At 45.0% G+C, this 15,456-nt stretch overlaps 2 protein-coding genes across 5 annotated transcripts; both read left to right on the forward strand.

The window, feature by feature from the left end:
* The first annotated feature begins 135 nt into the window (after nucleotides 1-135).
* On the forward strand, nucleotides 136-4,932 carry p2ry8 (P2Y receptor family member 8). Its single transcript, XM_040201138.2, has 3 exons — nucleotides 136-673; nucleotides 1,310-1,626; nucleotides 3,770-4,932. The coding sequence occupies exons 2-3, from the start codon at nucleotides 1,337-1,339 to the stop codon at nucleotides 4,497-4,499; spliced, it is 1,020 nt and encodes a 339-aa protein (XP_040057072.2). The 5' UTR covers nucleotides 136-673; nucleotides 1,310-1,336; the 3' UTR covers nucleotides 4,500-4,932.
* A 492-nt stretch (nucleotides 4,933-5,424) lies between these two features.
* On the forward strand, nucleotides 5,425-12,408 carry asmtl (acetylserotonin O-methyltransferase-like). Of its 4 annotated transcripts, none has more exons than XM_040201132.2 (14): nucleotides 5,425-5,539; nucleotides 6,204-6,318; nucleotides 6,698-6,829; nucleotides 6,916-6,963; nucleotides 7,061-7,125; nucleotides 7,207-7,271; nucleotides 7,526-7,634; nucleotides 7,905-8,268; nucleotides 8,596-8,758; nucleotides 8,837-9,157; nucleotides 9,250-9,390; nucleotides 9,481-9,603; nucleotides 9,958-10,212; nucleotides 11,665-12,408. In XM_040201132.2, the coding sequence occupies exons 2-13, from the start codon at nucleotides 6,226-6,228 to the stop codon at nucleotides 10,161-10,163; spliced, it is 1,830 nt and encodes a 609-aa protein (XP_040057066.2). In that variant the 5' UTR covers nucleotides 5,425-5,539; nucleotides 6,204-6,225; the 3' UTR covers nucleotides 10,164-10,212; nucleotides 11,665-12,408. The 4 variants fall into 4 exon arrangements, with proteins under 4 accessions (XP_040057066.2, XP_077946928.1, XP_040057064.2 ...); XM_078090802.1 differs by having other exon boundaries at nucleotides 6,919-6,963; XM_040201130.2 differs by lacking the exon at nucleotides 9,958-10,212.
* Nucleotides 12,409-15,456: the final 3,048 nt, after the last annotated feature.

Raw genomic sequence — 15,456 nt, forward strand, 5'->3', positions numbered from 1 at the left:
TGCAGCAGCGCCCTGAGTACACATTCACAAACGGCAGATATGAGTCAATTATTGTTGCCCAAACACATGCGAATCGTATGGTAACGTGTTGCATTATTCGCACCAGCTCACCGCTGACAGCCCCGTGATAAAATCACTTAAAAAAGCAGAACTATCACGATCAACAGGAAGCCGCTTGTGGACAAAAGGTTGTAATAAACAGGTTTTTCACTTCATAAAAACCTTATTCTTTGTGATGAAATCTGACCGCCGTTGCATTGAGAAGTATCTCAGGTTCTCTTCCCACATGCGTCATGGCGAGGAAACGACTGACAGTGAGTCTCACCCCGTTGTTCAGGTAGAGTTAATGACATTGGAGTTGTAATTTATAAGCAAAGTTAACAATAATAATAATCATGAAAACTCCTAAATTAATAAAGTTAGGAGGTGCAAATCACCATGATGAGTAAATGTGTGTGTAATGCTGGAAGCACGTGGGGATTTTTTAGACCGGATTGAATGTGACGCGTGGCTGTTAACAGCAGCTGGTAGGATGGATGCTGTCACATGATTTCCTCTCTCTCTCTCTCCCTGTCTCTATCTTATCCAATCTCATTTTGTCAGTCACAACAGTATTGTCTCCTTCAGTTACAATCGACACAGCCGTTGCCTTCTCCTGCCTCCGTGTTCATAGGTGAGTGTTTGAATGACATTTGCCAGGACAGGTGTTTACCTTGAGATAACACGTGTTTAATATTGACTCCAAATGGCCTACACTACTTCACGTGTCGGTTATTTAATATTTACTATTAATAAACATACTGTACTTTTGATCAGCAAAGTCCAGTTGTACGGCATCGCTTGGTGGAGTACACCCCAAATTGGCTAAGCTAAACATGTGACTTCAACGTGAAACTTGGCAACTTCCCCATGTGTCGCTTACTGTGTTTAAGTGTAATTTCCCACAGTAAAATGCAGTTGGGCATGAGATGATAGCATCATCGTCTGTTAAGAGTTTACTTCCTACTACATGTTCAGGTGCCGCTGCTACACAGCTGAAGCACAACGGCAGTTTGCAATCTTCACCACAAATCCATCATGTGGTCTTCCTGTGTGAAAACTCCACCTCGCTCGCGTGCTACTCGCAATGCAAAGAAAGTGCCTGTTCCACAAAAAGTGCTGTTTCACACTTTTTGGATCACGCGCATTCACATCCTTTTCTTTTAAATGTTACAAAGTAATCAGATGTTATAGATTAGACTCACGTATTTTTCGGTGGAAAATAACCGGTGCACCACACGTCTGTTAAACCGGTGGTGATCTCTCGCAGGCACTGGGAATCCGTGGCCATCCAGTCATGACGGGGAATACCAGCTTCAAGCTAGACAACGCCACCCGGGCCCTGTTCCTGGATGTACACACCAGCATCGCCATCTCGGCCATCTATATGGTGGTCACTGCCATTAACTTGATAGGAAATGGCTTCTCCATGTGGCTCCTCGTCTTTCGCACCCACCCCAAGACCCCGTCCATCATCTTTATGATTAATCTCACCCTGACCGACATTTTCCTCGGGGCCGCCCTGCCCTTTCAGATCGCCTACCAGCTCCAAGGATACCACTGGAATCTGGGACCAAAGATGTGCAGGTACTCGTAAGAAGGTGTTAGCCGTGTGCTATTGAGTGATTTTCACAGCTACTCGGTGTAAATCCACAGTCCACCAGTTAGAATAGTTTGACATTTCCAGAAGTACAGTTATTTGATGTCTTGCAAAGAAATTGAAAAGAGAGAGAGAGAGAGAGAGATGCCACTCTTACGTCTGTTTGCTCAATATAAAGACAGGTTAGCTCAACTCAGCTTAGCATCAAGATCGCAAGCCCCTCTAAAGCTGTACACATCATATCAGACAATGTCAAGGGTTTACCTCCGTCTCCAGTGTTCAGCCCGAGGGTCGCCTAACCGAGCCAGAACCAACGTACAACAGGATTATCGTGTACTCATCAGGAATGAATGCTAATGCTCCACATCGTTGCTCCCCATATATATATATATATATATATATATATATATATATATATATATATATACATACATGTTGAACACTTACACATACATGCATGACTGAATCTCTTGCATATGATTCCAAATATATAAAAAGTGTTTCACATATATCTATATAAATGTTTCTAATATGATGTATAAGTTTTTCAGTTATATGTATGTGCTCCTACATGAGGATGTGCAAGCGTTTCACATGTACTCACACGAGTAATCTCACTAGTATAAGAGCATCTCACTAGTGCAGAGGTCTTCAACACGGGGTCCGCGACCCCCAGGGGGTCCGCACAGGTACTGCAGGGGGGTCAAATTTAAATGTCTTCAGCATCAGAATTGTATTTATTGTCTTTGAATACACATTAACATGAATCCAACGTATTGTAGCGAACGGATATATTGATGGAGAAGACGTCATCTTTCAGTGCACATCACACACATTCATCTTCCCACAGCAGCTCTCAAGCTTCACTCACTGCACCTTTCATGTAAATACGACATCACAGGCAGCAGCCAATCAGATCGCGTTCATGCTCACGTCTAAAGAGCGCAAAAATAAAAGATGGCGGACCAAACTACGTAGAATAGCGCCAATCCTACGCCCTTCGTTAATATGCTTTTATGACCGGACTTGTGTTTTTTTTCAGGCGAGAAGTTAGTTGTTTAAGCAACGTTTGTGCGGACGGTGTGTCAACAGGAAGGCGGCGATCCGTTCGTCCGCACCGGCCGGTTTGTCGGCCTCGTGGCACTGCGGTCGAGCCTCCAAAAAACACAGTCAAGTCATTACTCGGCAGTGTGCGTGTATACTAGAGATTCGGTGGTGGCGTGTAAGACCATCAAGATAAGAGCACACCACTGAATGTGTCAAACCCATTGAATAGATCTATTCTATACATCTAGACTATACATCTTTCAGTTGTTTGCATGTAAGCATTTCATGTGTGTGTGTGTATATGACACATTAGGATAAATGTGCAGCGGCCATTGTATGCGCATCACAAGCAATTTCGGGGTTAGGGGAGGGTCTAAGATAATTGTCACTCATTTCACTCTACTACTACTACTTTGGCGTTTGAGGCTACGAGAGTTGTCTTTCTTTGCCGCCTGTTGTTCGTCGAATCCAATAGGATCAGACGGTCAAAAAAAGTGGTGGAACCCATGCGATTCGTCATAGCAGAGCCGGACGTCATTACAAAATTATCTTCTCACCATCAACGTGGGGGCTTCCTCCCACAGTCCAAAGACATGCTCTGGGGATCAGGTTAATTGGGGACTTTAAATTGCCCGTAGATGTGTGAATGTGAGTGTGAATCTCTGTGTAGCCCTGCGATTGGCTGGCGACCAATCCAGGTTGTACCCTGTCTATCGCCCGAAGTTGGCTGGGATGGACTCCAGCCCCCCGCGACCCTGTGTGCAGGATAAGCGGTTTGACAATGGATGGATGGCTGGATGGACCATCAATGTGAATCTTCCCACAATTACTGTCCACAATGTCACGTAGATGTGTTTGTCTGGTGTCCCAATGTTTTAAGAGCTGTTTCTGTTTTCTTTTTCAGTTCTTCTTTTTGGATTCTCAAAATCCAAAGGATTTTTTGTGTGTGCCATATTGATATATTTCTTTATCAGTGACATATAAACTGATATCTTTACATGAAAACACTCACAGGTTTTTCCCTTTATCGTGACAGAAAAAATCATCCAATAAAGCTCTCCTCTTCTCTGTATCCATCCACAGCATCATGACCCTGGTCTTCTACACCAACATGTACTGTTCCATTCTGACCATGATGGCCATCGGAATTGACCGCTACCTAGGCATCGTGAAGCCCATGCGGTTTAAGGAGACCAGGGTTAGGAAGCCCATGGCTGTCATGAGCTGCCTCATCATGTGGGCCGTGGTCCTCATCGTACTGTCTCCGCTGATGACCACGGACCTGACCTTTGACGTTCAAGAACTGGGGATCACCACGTGCTTTGACGTCCTGAAGAAAGACATGCTCCCGAACCTGTATGCCTGGGCGTTCTTTCTCTTCGGCATGGTGTTCGTCCTCTTCCTCTTTCCTTTCTGTGTCACAACGTTCTGCTACGTCAGTGTCATACGGAAACTGGCCAGAAATTCGAAAACAGCCCAGAAAGCGAGAGCCATACGTCTGGCCTTCATCGTTCTCCTGGTGTTCACCTTCTGCTTCGCGCCCAGCAACATCCTCCTGTTGATTCACACGGTGCTTAGACTCTTCTATGAGAAGTCTCTCTACATGGCCTACAAACTGTCCCTTTGTTTCAGCTGCCTGAATAGCTGCCTCGATCCCTTCATTTACTACTTTGCTTCCAAGGATTTCAGACAGAAGCTGAGACGGATAATCAATCTGCGTAGCCTGAGTAGCATGGACTCAATGAAGATGGAGCATAAAGAGAGTTTTTACTCCACACATAACACTGTTGGTCTAGAGGCGGAACACAGATAAATGGCACCTAGAGCATAGAGTGAGAAAAAGAATGAGACAGATGTGACAAAGGATGTGACAAAGGAAGTGAAAGGAACGTTCTGCGTGTCATGTCAAGACATTCAAATTTTTCCACATTTTTTTTGTGTGCACCACAAAACAAATGGCTGAAAGAGCAGCTGAGTCGTATTACTAAATTTTTCATTTGTTATCTCAAAATGTAAAACATTTATTGTATTTCAAAAGCATTGGTAATTACATCAACAAGTCATTATAGTTTTTGAACAAAAGAGATTTATAACATTTTAACATTTTAACCATGAAATGCCTCTGTAAATGTGCTGAATATGTTTTGACTTTTTTTAACTTCAGTCCATTTCTTGTCTATTTTTTCTTCCTCTACTAATGTAGAAGCTATGTTGTAAATATATATAATAAATGCTTTCATAAAATATATTTTTTATTTTATTTGACAATATGATTCAAATTGGTATTATAATTGCATCATCGTGGATATGCTAATAATGCAACATATATGTATTGTTCATAATTATGCTATTATTGATAACAATAATAATACCATCATAATAATGATGAGCATTACATTACAAGTCATTTAGCTGACGCTTTTATCCACAGCGACTTACAATAAGTGTATTCAACCATAGGAATACAAACTCAAGAGCAAGAAACAAGTGCAATTTCATCAAATAAGTTACAATATTCTATAGATAAATGCCATTAAAAGTACAACCTAAGTGCAACAATTTGTTGGTCTTTCAGTCCAGGGAGAGTCTGATAGTACCATTGCTGTTGTAATTGGTAGTATTACTACTTTTGCAGGCACAGATAGAGTAGCGGCATATAGCGCTTGCTTACTACTCATAGCCTGCACAGAATAAGAGGTACTGTCGCTTTAAGAGATGCAAATTGAGGATCCGCCTACGATTATAACGTCATCACGTAAGCGCCGTCACGTTGGCGCCGGAGTCCTTATAGTCGTTACCAGCTCGGATGCAGCTGTGACCGTTTCCTGACTGGAGCAAATAATATACGAGCAGGTGAGCGACACTGTATTATCAACAACAACTTAACGGAGCGACGTTGAGAGCAGTTTTGTGAACGTCCCTGTGCGTTCACCCGTGGTGACAACGATGAACTTAGCTCCTAGCTAACCTCATGTGTAAACATCAGCGATGACGTCAGCAGAGTTGTGAACTTGTCGTTAAGTTAACGTTAGTTAAGTTAGCTTATACACTTTTGCACCGTTCATAGAAGCCACAGACATGATGAAGATTATTATTTTGACATTAGTTACATTGTCTATAAAAGCAGTAACCTGATTGAAAGCATGCAGTGATTGTAACTGTATTCAACGTTACAGGAGTAATGGATTTATTATTCTAGTCGTAACACTACTTTTAGAACAGGTAAACATTAGTTCACACTGGTTAAATAAATTATAGGATATGCCTGTATATGCTTGTTTTATCTAAAAGAAATATCATTTAAGAAAAGCAGCAAATCCTTATAGCTGGGACCAGTGAGCCTTTGGTATAAATGACCTAAATGATTATCAAAATGAATTGTTGTGTCGATGCAATCTTTTCAGCACTGCATGGATCTGTCCTCCTGAATATCTGCAGTTGTCTGAGTAGTTCTTTGCTGACACCTTACTTAAACTAGACTCGATCTAAGCTGGTTAACTCTGTTCATCCCCCTCAGGGCGGTTCTGAAAGGAGGCGCCATGGTGCTGAATCCCGTCATTTCCAAGCTCGCCGGAAAACTGGTGGTGCTGGCAAGTGCTTCTCCCAGAAGACTGGAGATCCTCAGTAACGCGGTACGTTTCCCTCTGGTTAAACTCAAAGGCATGGCAGCACCAGCTCCTCATCGAAGAGGAAAATCTCTCGACGAATGCGCATTTTATTGTGAACACAGGTTGAGCAAATGCTCAAATAATATAATAATCATAATCGTTACAGAAGATAAAGCTTTCCAAAGTTCTTACAGCTTTGTGACATGCGGTTGAAAAGCAAAACCAATAAAAGGTCTCGTAATACAGACAAAATAAATATTTCAAATATTTAATATCCCAGACATTATTCATCTCAATCACAGTTCCGTGCATGTAAAAAGAGGAGTCAAATGTTGATGTCTGCTTGTAAATCAGGAGTTTTTTGGAGTATTCCTTTAGTGATTCATTCACTCCTCCATTGCAGGGCCTACGGTTTGAAGTGGTGCCGTCCTGGTTCAAAGAAACCCTCGACAAAGGACTCTTCAAAGCACCTCAGGAGTACGCTGTAGAGACGGCCAAGCAGAAGGCCCTGGAGGTGGCCAGGAGGATGCCCTTTGTCAGTTAAGCTGCTTGTAGCTCGACGGTAAGTATTGTCCCATTGAATGACTTATTGTCAACATGCTATTCCCTCATTTGCTCCAGAAGCATCTGAAGACTCCAGACATGGTAATCGGAGCCGACACTATTGTGGTGAGAGAAAGAAAGCTTTACAAAGATTTTATAGGCTTACTCTCTATTTACAAATTGGTATCATTCACTCCGGCTGTTGATTTTTCATTCCCCTCAGACTGTAGATGGCATGATTCTGGAGAAGCCGGCGGACAAAGACGATGCCTACAGGATGCTGTCGAGGTTCGTTTGGTTAACGTTGTTCACATTAGAAGCTGGAGGTGTTCTTCACATTTTCCGGTTCCTTTTACCTTTCTCTTCCAGCTTGAATGGCAAAGAGCACAGCGTGGTGACTGGTGTAGCTATTGTCCTCTGCCATGAGAAAGACAGTGAGTCACCGCTTGATACACAGCTCAGAATTCACATTCTATAACGTGCATTTGGTCAAACAATTTAGGTAATTTTTCTATCTTCTTCAATGCCTGACAAGAATACAGTGAATTATAATAACAGGGAAAACTGTACATACATGCACTGTAGTATTATAAAGCCATTTTCTTAATTCTGTGTACTGGAATCCTTTATCTGTTCAGGTGTAGTGGACATAACATTTCATTTTTCAACCCCACCCCCCCCCCCGCAGACGAAGAAGTGGATTACCAGTCGATTGAATTCTATGAAGAAACGAAGGTGAAGTTCGCTGATCTCTCCGATAATATGCTGTGGGAGTACATCAATAGCGGTGAACCCATGTGAGTAAGAAACCTTTGAGCTTTCAAATGTTTGACAGCTGCTGATTTCTCTTTGTGTGGGGAAGTAACCAATCATTTGCTAACTGGAGGTCATTTAGTGGACACAGCGTTTACAAAGCTTCTGCTTTTTGGACTTTGGGGTTTGCGTTTAGGATCAGCTGTTTTTGCCCAGTAAAACATCTCTCCACGGGTTTGGTTGAGTGTCATCACACGTATAAACCGTTTTGTGTGTTAATCTAAGTGTATATGGTGTGTGTGTGTGTGTGTCAGGGACAAGGCTGGAGGCTACGGTATCCAGGCCCTGGGCGGGATGCTGGTGGAGTACGTACATGGAGACTTCCTCAATGTTGTGGGTTTCCCTCTCAACCACTTCTGCAAACAGCTGGACCGTATTTACAACCGATGCGCTTCGTCCTCGGACGTAGAGAGCACGTCCCTCTGGCCGAGCCACACTTCCTCTGTGCTCACGCCGGCCCCGGGCAATCTCAGCGACTGTGACAATGCAGCGCTACCGCCAACGACCAGCAGGGGGCGAGGGGCCGAGCGCAACGCGACAAAGCAAGACGCCATTGAGCCGAAAAAAGAAGACCTACAGCAAATCGTCGATCTGATTGATGGCTTCAAAGCCTCAAAGGTAGGTAACCGAATACGAAATAAATACCCTCAATTGAACATCATATTTTTAAGGGGCCGTCCCATTTGTATTTACACCATTTCAAGCCCTGACAGGCTCTCACACTCAACCACTTATTTGCGTTTATTAGCTAAGAGTTACTGTGAAGATCGATAAATACCCATTGATATGTACAATAAAGCTCAATTTAAAAAAGCACCTCACTAAAACTCACCAACTAACATCTCAATTAGTAAAAGCAAAGTTGGGGCAGTACTGTTCCTTTCTTACTATGATCCATGTGATTCTTGACCCGTCTCAAAATAACCCCTTGCTCAAATGTTCCAGGCGCTGTTTACGGCATCGGAGATGTGTGTGTTTGACCTGCTACACAGCCGGCCTGGACTGGATGCCGCGCAGGTGGCCCTGCAGATCAAAGCCTCTGTGAAGGGCACCGAGTGCCTGCTGGAAGCCTGCGTGTCTCTGGGACTGTTGAGGAGCAAAGAGAGAAGTGAGTCAGAGCGCCAAGGCTTTTCCAACTTGCTTTAAAATGAGCCGCTGTGGTGTTTGACGGTGTCTCTCCTCCCAGCGCGCCAGAAGCCGGTGTTCGAGAACACGAGTCTGGCCGCTGCCTTTCTGCTGACGGACGCTCCGCGCTCGCTGCGCGCTTACATCCGCTACTGCAACGAGGCCGTGATGCCTCTCTTCTCCCACCTCGAGAGCGCCGTGAGCGAGGGGTCCAGCCAGCGTGAGAAGTTATTTGGAAAGACGTCCAAGGACACTTCCTCCAACAGTCAAGAAGTCAAACTGAGATTCTTGAACGCCATGCACAGCATCGCTAAAGTTACAGCACCAGCTGTAGCAACGGCCTTTGACCTCTCCGGGTTTAAAAGTGCTTGCGACCTCGGAGGTAAGCATAAGAACTGAAAGGTATTTTACCTTTTACTTTTGTCTCCCAAAGTAATAAAGTATTCTTCCACATATCATCCCTTCTCTTCCCAGGATGCACTGGGGCCGTCGCCTATGAGTTTACCAAAGCCCATCCCGGGATGTCTGTGACCGTGTTTGACTTGCCAGCGGTGGTTGAGATGAGCGATCGTTTCCATCCTTTGCACGCAGACAACAGGGTGTCATTCCTCGCAGGTGGGCCGGTGTGTTCGTGAACAGGAAGCTGTCTCCTGCCCCCTCAGATACCAAAGTAACCCATCGGCCTTCTCCTCTCTGCTTGAACAGGAGACTTCTTTAAAGACGAGCTGCCCAAAGCAGACCTGTACGTCCTTAGCAGGATTCTCCACGACTGGTCCGATGAGAAAGTGCATATTCTGCTAAGTAAAGTCGCAGATGTTTGCACACCAGGTAAAATTCTTCAGGCTTTCATTTACATTTTCTTCCTGAATGTTGACCAAATCATGCATGCAGACTGACGTGCAGTAAAACCGTTATGTGCATTTTGTAAATGCCCACAATCTGACACAATCCTTTTTCCTGTAGCATCAGCAGCTATGTAGTTTGCTAGTAAGTTAGTTCTGCTGCAAGATGTCAGTGCTTTTTGTGACTTATAAAACGGCACAGTGACAAGAAGTCGGTTCCCCTCTCAGTGGTTAAGTCTTTGCCTGAAGCAGAAGCAACGGTCACACCACCACTGTTGTTTTCTAAAGTTGCCACAGTTAGCACACACAAATCATACACTTCCTTCCCCCTGGCTGGCAGGTTGCGGGCTCCTGCTCAGTGAGATCTTCCTGGATGAAGACCGAGGCGGCCCGCGGTGCTGCCTGCTGCACGCCCTCAGCATGAGCGAGGGCAGGCAGAGGAGCGCGGCGGAGTACGCCGTGCTTCTGGAGCGCCACGGCTTCGCAACGGCACACATCGCGCACACGGACAGCATCCTGGGTGCCATGCTGTGCATCAAAGCGTGACCCCCCCCCCCCGACACTCTGTTCAAGGCCCCGGGGGACACTGCACGCTGTGGGTAACCTTTAGCCAAAATCAGGGACCACAGTCACACAAGAATCTTTCCATGAGAAAACAAAGAGTCAAGAATCAGTTCAGTTCTATCTGTTTGAGGTGTCGTGTGGTGGAAATTAGGGGATACGGTCCTTGTGACCGAGGTGACAAGGTTCACAGGAGAGAACTGCATCTGCATCTTTAATGCCTTTCTTATAATCCTTATCATTTCAGTTCTGGCCTTTTGCTTAGTGGTTGAAGAAATACTTGGATCCTTTTATTATTTTAAGTAATAGTAGGAACACCCTCAATTGATTTTGTAAAAGTATTTTTTCAACCATTGCCCACACAATGGCAAGTAAAAGTCCAAAGTCTTGTGTGGTTAGTGTGGTTGGCTCCGGCTTCGTCGGTCCACAGACACTGGCACCGCGCTCATCAGGAGGCCTCGTGAACACGTCACGCTAAATGAATCTGGATGCAGTGGGAGGAAGATGATTAACGGTCAGTCGAATCCAGGATCAGCCTTCTTCAAGTCCGACTCCCCGTGTCACGGGCGGCGCATTCTTCGAAAATGCGGCAAACATTATTACTCCGTTTGCCCTTCTTGATCATCACTGCGCTTGATGATCAAACTGATGGCTGCTTAGCGGGCTGACGTTAATCTGCCCACAAACCAGAGCTGCAGAGCAAAACACTTAGCTTGTCACCGTTTTACTTACAGCAGACATGTGATACTCTGCGAATGGCAGCCAACTATTTATTCTGCAGTTGAAAGCGCCGTCCTTTGGCCCCCTTGCTGTGTCAGTAAACCTCCTCAAGGTGGCATCATAAACTTGCTGAAGACACACACACACCCACACCCTGTTTTGTCAACTAATTCTTTCCAGTGGATGTGGGCTGTAGAGCTGGATTTACCATCCAGAACCAAGGCAGATGATGTTGAATGAATCTGTACTTTATTGATATAGAGTCTCCTCCTGCAGTAGAGACACTATCCCTTAATTCCTTACAGATCTTCCTCTTTCATTTCAGCTTTGAGTCATCTGGCAGAGCAGCCAAACAGCTGACGGGAATGTGGGGATATCTCTGGCCAGGACAAACGGCTTATTGTTTTTGACACTGACAGTATATCTGGAGCCCTCTGGCTCTTGGATTGTTCTCTAAGTATTTTCTCTAGAACCGTAATAAGGGTGGTCATGTTATTCATGGCCATTTTCCTGTCAGTCTGGACTCGGTGACATCCGACTGATTTCCATGACTCATGTTGTTCTGTTGATGAAGGGAGACGGGGGGAGGGTGGACTTGAGTTCAAATATATGTTGAAAAAACTGTTTTTATTGTTAACATACTCTGTATACATCAACACATACAAAGCAGTACCGATTGTGAAAGTCTCCATGGGCTCAATGAACCCACAGCTTTATGCACATGTTGCACGGCTGACCGATTCTCTTTCTTTCTTTTTTTTTAAAGACCCCAAATTGTCCTGCGGCGGGAGCGTGCGAGACAGATGTGCGTCACGAATCAGACGGCCCGGCGCAGGTTCCCATCGAGCACGGCTCCGAGACGTGCACATCCGTGCAGCGCGCGGCCCCCTTGCAGCGCCCCGGCTCTTTGTCTCTTTGTGTACGAGCAACAACAGCAAACCTCCGCAAGGCCCCTTTTTCTCTTTTTTTTTTTTCTTCTCTTCTAATGAAAACCATTCAAGTCAATCAAGTTTACCAGAGACCAAAGGCCGGTGTAATTTAGGGAAAATTGCTTGAAACTCCAAAGTAATCTTGTGTAATGCGATCTTGCCCGCGGAGACAGCGGCCGTACTGTAACGTGTCGGATAAGAGCTCAGTCACTCTCTGCAGACGCAGCGCTGACGTCCACCTGCAAGCAATCAGCGATCTCCTGTTAAGGGCTTTGATATTAAAATGAGTGATTTAAGAGCGAGGAGATAGCGACTAGAAAGCACTTCCATGTGTCGATAGCGGGGATAAGCTGGCTTTCTGGGGTTTGAGTCACAGCCACAGTGTTTTCTGTGAGAAAGCAGGACGTGTTTGAACAAGAATGATGTAATGACGACCTGTTGGATAATGAAGAGGCCGACGTTTTATAAGGTTTAACGTGTGGACCTTCTTACGACGGGGACTTGTACCTCATTGCAACTTCTAGTTTCACCATTTGGGGGCATCATTGTCTCAAAGAAAATAAAAACCTCCCCCCTCCGAAGGCTGATTTAATGAAACTACATTGTTTGTTGACACACTTCCCAAAGTAACAGCGCAATTTCACCTCGGACAGATTTTTTTTGCAAATCCCCGTGTCGAAACGATTGAGTCGAAAACAAACAGTCTGGACGTTGCCACGACTTGGGGAAGGATCCACAGGATGCAAATGGTCGCATGCGGAATAACAAACCCTCTCTAATCAGTCAGTTTTCCCGAATGCGTTCTGCACCTGTTTTCACAGAGCAGGTTTTGTTTATCAGAGTCCTGCTCCGTCAACAAACCACATGGTGCTGCCTCCTCGACCCACATCTGATCTCAGCAAACGTGCAGTTGTTCAAAGTGAGTTTTGCTTCATTGATTTGTTTCAAGGCAGAGGAAAAATAACCTCGGGGCTTCTACCGGTTAGAAATAACAATGGAGTCCTTCTGCTGTTTGCAGCGTTTCTGGCCCGACATCAGCAGTAGAACATGGAAGTATTTTCACTGCACGTTTAACTGCGTGTTGGGGCTGTTTAATCGAGTTGTACTTTCTAATGGAGACGTCGGTCTCCGATTCATCACACATTTGCATTTGGTTTGTTTTTCTTGGTGAAAATCCATGATTCAAACGTTTCTCCATTGTAGAAAAGAAGAAACAAAGCCATTCTTATATTCTAGACATAGGAACGTGCTCAGCTTAGCATGAAGTCTGGAACCAAGGGGGAAATGGTAAAACTCCATTAGCACCTAATATCTCACTAATGAATAAGTTAAAAAGAATAAAAAAGCAAGTTGTTTTTGGGGAAGTACGTGTTTGAATTTATGTAAAAGCCAAGAGCAGTGACTTCTTGCAGCCTCTTCCCGTTGCCTGGCAACCTCATGGTGACTACAGGAGTTACAGCAGGTGGTCCTCTGTTGAAATCACAACTTGTTCTTCTACATTTTGAGTCTTTGTACCGTATGCAAGATACAACAAGCAAGTCTCTGAGGTGTTCATTGCTGTAAAAAAATTAAAAAAAGCTAAGCTAATTGCAGCCTGCCCGAGACACAAACGTCGATCATTTAAAAAAAATCCTTTTTGGAAGGAAAGCAAATGAGCATATTGCTCCAAAAACGTTGAATTATTTCTTCAAAGAAAAATATGATTCACACGTGTTAACGTCCAACCTTTGCTGAAGTTAAGGTTAACCCTTAATTTAACAACAGGGATAATGTTATAGGCGACCTCCCAAACTTTTATACACTGGACGTGATCCGCACAAAACCCTTTGGCCTCCTGCTAAAAGCCAATGGCCGTCTCGTTAACAAATGGAAATACGTGTTACGGTCAAATACGAGCTTCCTGTCTGCGTGTGATGTGTGAGGTGTCACTCAGAGATACAGTAGGGGAGGAGACTGTGTGCTGCAATGGTTGGTGACGGGGCTTTCATCCGACCCACTGAGGGCTCTTTGTTGTTATTTTGGGAGCTCTCGTGGGTGCAATCTGAGCGAGCAGCAGACAGACGGGTCTCATCTCTGCACGAGCACAACGCGCACACGCGTGCTGGGAAGGAGCGCACGAGCACACGCCAACAGGCACCTGCACGTACAAAAATAATAATAATTATATGCGCACTGACGTGTCAATCAAATTGGCGGCTTTTTTGCAGGTATTTGTGCACATGGAAAATCCATTTATTCTCAGTAATGAAGACATAATTAGAATATTTCCAGAACAGAATAATTATTCGTCCCATGTGCTGTACTACAATTTGTTCTGAAGCAATGGGGGGAGAAAAAAAAGAAGATGAAAATAAAAACAATCAAGAGAAAGCCAAAATGTTGACCCACGTCATAATTTAGATTTATTAATAATTAGGTGAAAGACCAAAGTTGACAAAGACCTTTTCTTTTTGATCAGCATTTTTTATTTTCCTAAACTTTGTATGTCTCGGAAGTCCAAAACATTATTGGGCATTTATTGGCAGAATTGAATATATGAACCATTTCTTCTTACGTGTAACTTTTTGCCTCAGAGGTCAACTGCTGAGTCCCTCAGTAGAGACACGCGATACCTGGGGCCTTGTGGGCTTCTCCACGGGCCTGCAGGCCGCTGTGGTTCTCTGTAGCCCAGAGGGACGAGTGAGTGGACAGGTTGTCTTCTCAGTTACCTTTTCACGCCTCGCTGCGCACCTCAAAGGTCATGTTTCCTGTGCTATCTGAACACTAAAAGCTCAAACTAATTCCCCACCTTTGTTTTGAGGCGGTGGCACAAGCTTCACACTTTGGATAATCCCAACATCAAACTAAAATGATGTGCACGGCTAGATGCGTGTTTTTTAATTTGGGTAAACTTCAAAGGATACAAAACGGAAGGAAAATAACAGCAGCATATTCCACAGCAGCGCGTTTGAAACTTACAGCGCTTGAATGGAGTCTCAGCTTTAGTCTATTTGATTTCACCTTCAAACAGCAACGGTGATCATAACCTCTGACAGTGTAAAATGCAAAACAAAAATGTTTAGCCTATCAGTGGTTTCGTGCCGACGAGATATTTACCGGGTTGACAGAGTTGTCTCTGCGTCTGTTAGTCGCGAGTTGAAGGGGCCTCGGCGGCGGCCTCTTGACGCCGATCACAGGCGGCTGCTGTTCAAGACAAGCGAGGAGACGCGCTCCTCTCGCTGTGCGCCGATGACCCCTCTGCTCCTCACCCCCCCTCCCCCCCCTCCGGCGGCGGTTCACCCACCAAACAATAACAATCAATCCCCTGCACATCTGACGCCGTCGACGAGCAACTTTTTTAAAATGATATGCATCTCCTGCTGGTCCCATGGCAACCGCCTTGACTTTATTGTTGCGCTCTCTTTGATCCCCGCCACGCTTTGATTCACTTCTCTTTCACCCTTTTAGCTAAACATATCATGTGAATTCGAAGCTTTGTTCCTGACAGTCGCCGTCTTACCTCGCTCTCTCCACAGGCTCCTGACGCCTCCCCAGAGGAGCCGCGGAAGGAGGAGAGGAATTCCACGGGATTCAAAGACTTCTCCGGCTCACTTTAGACTCTTCCCGCCTGCGTTGCCCCCCCCCCCCCC

The sequence above is a fragment of the Gasterosteus aculeatus genome, chromosome 16 (assembly GCF_964276395.1).
Source record: "Gasterosteus aculeatus chromosome 16, fGasAcu3.hap1.1, whole genome shotgun sequence".
Lineage (NCBI taxonomy): Eukaryota > Metazoa > Chordata > Actinopteri > Perciformes > Gasterosteidae > Gasterosteus > Gasterosteus aculeatus.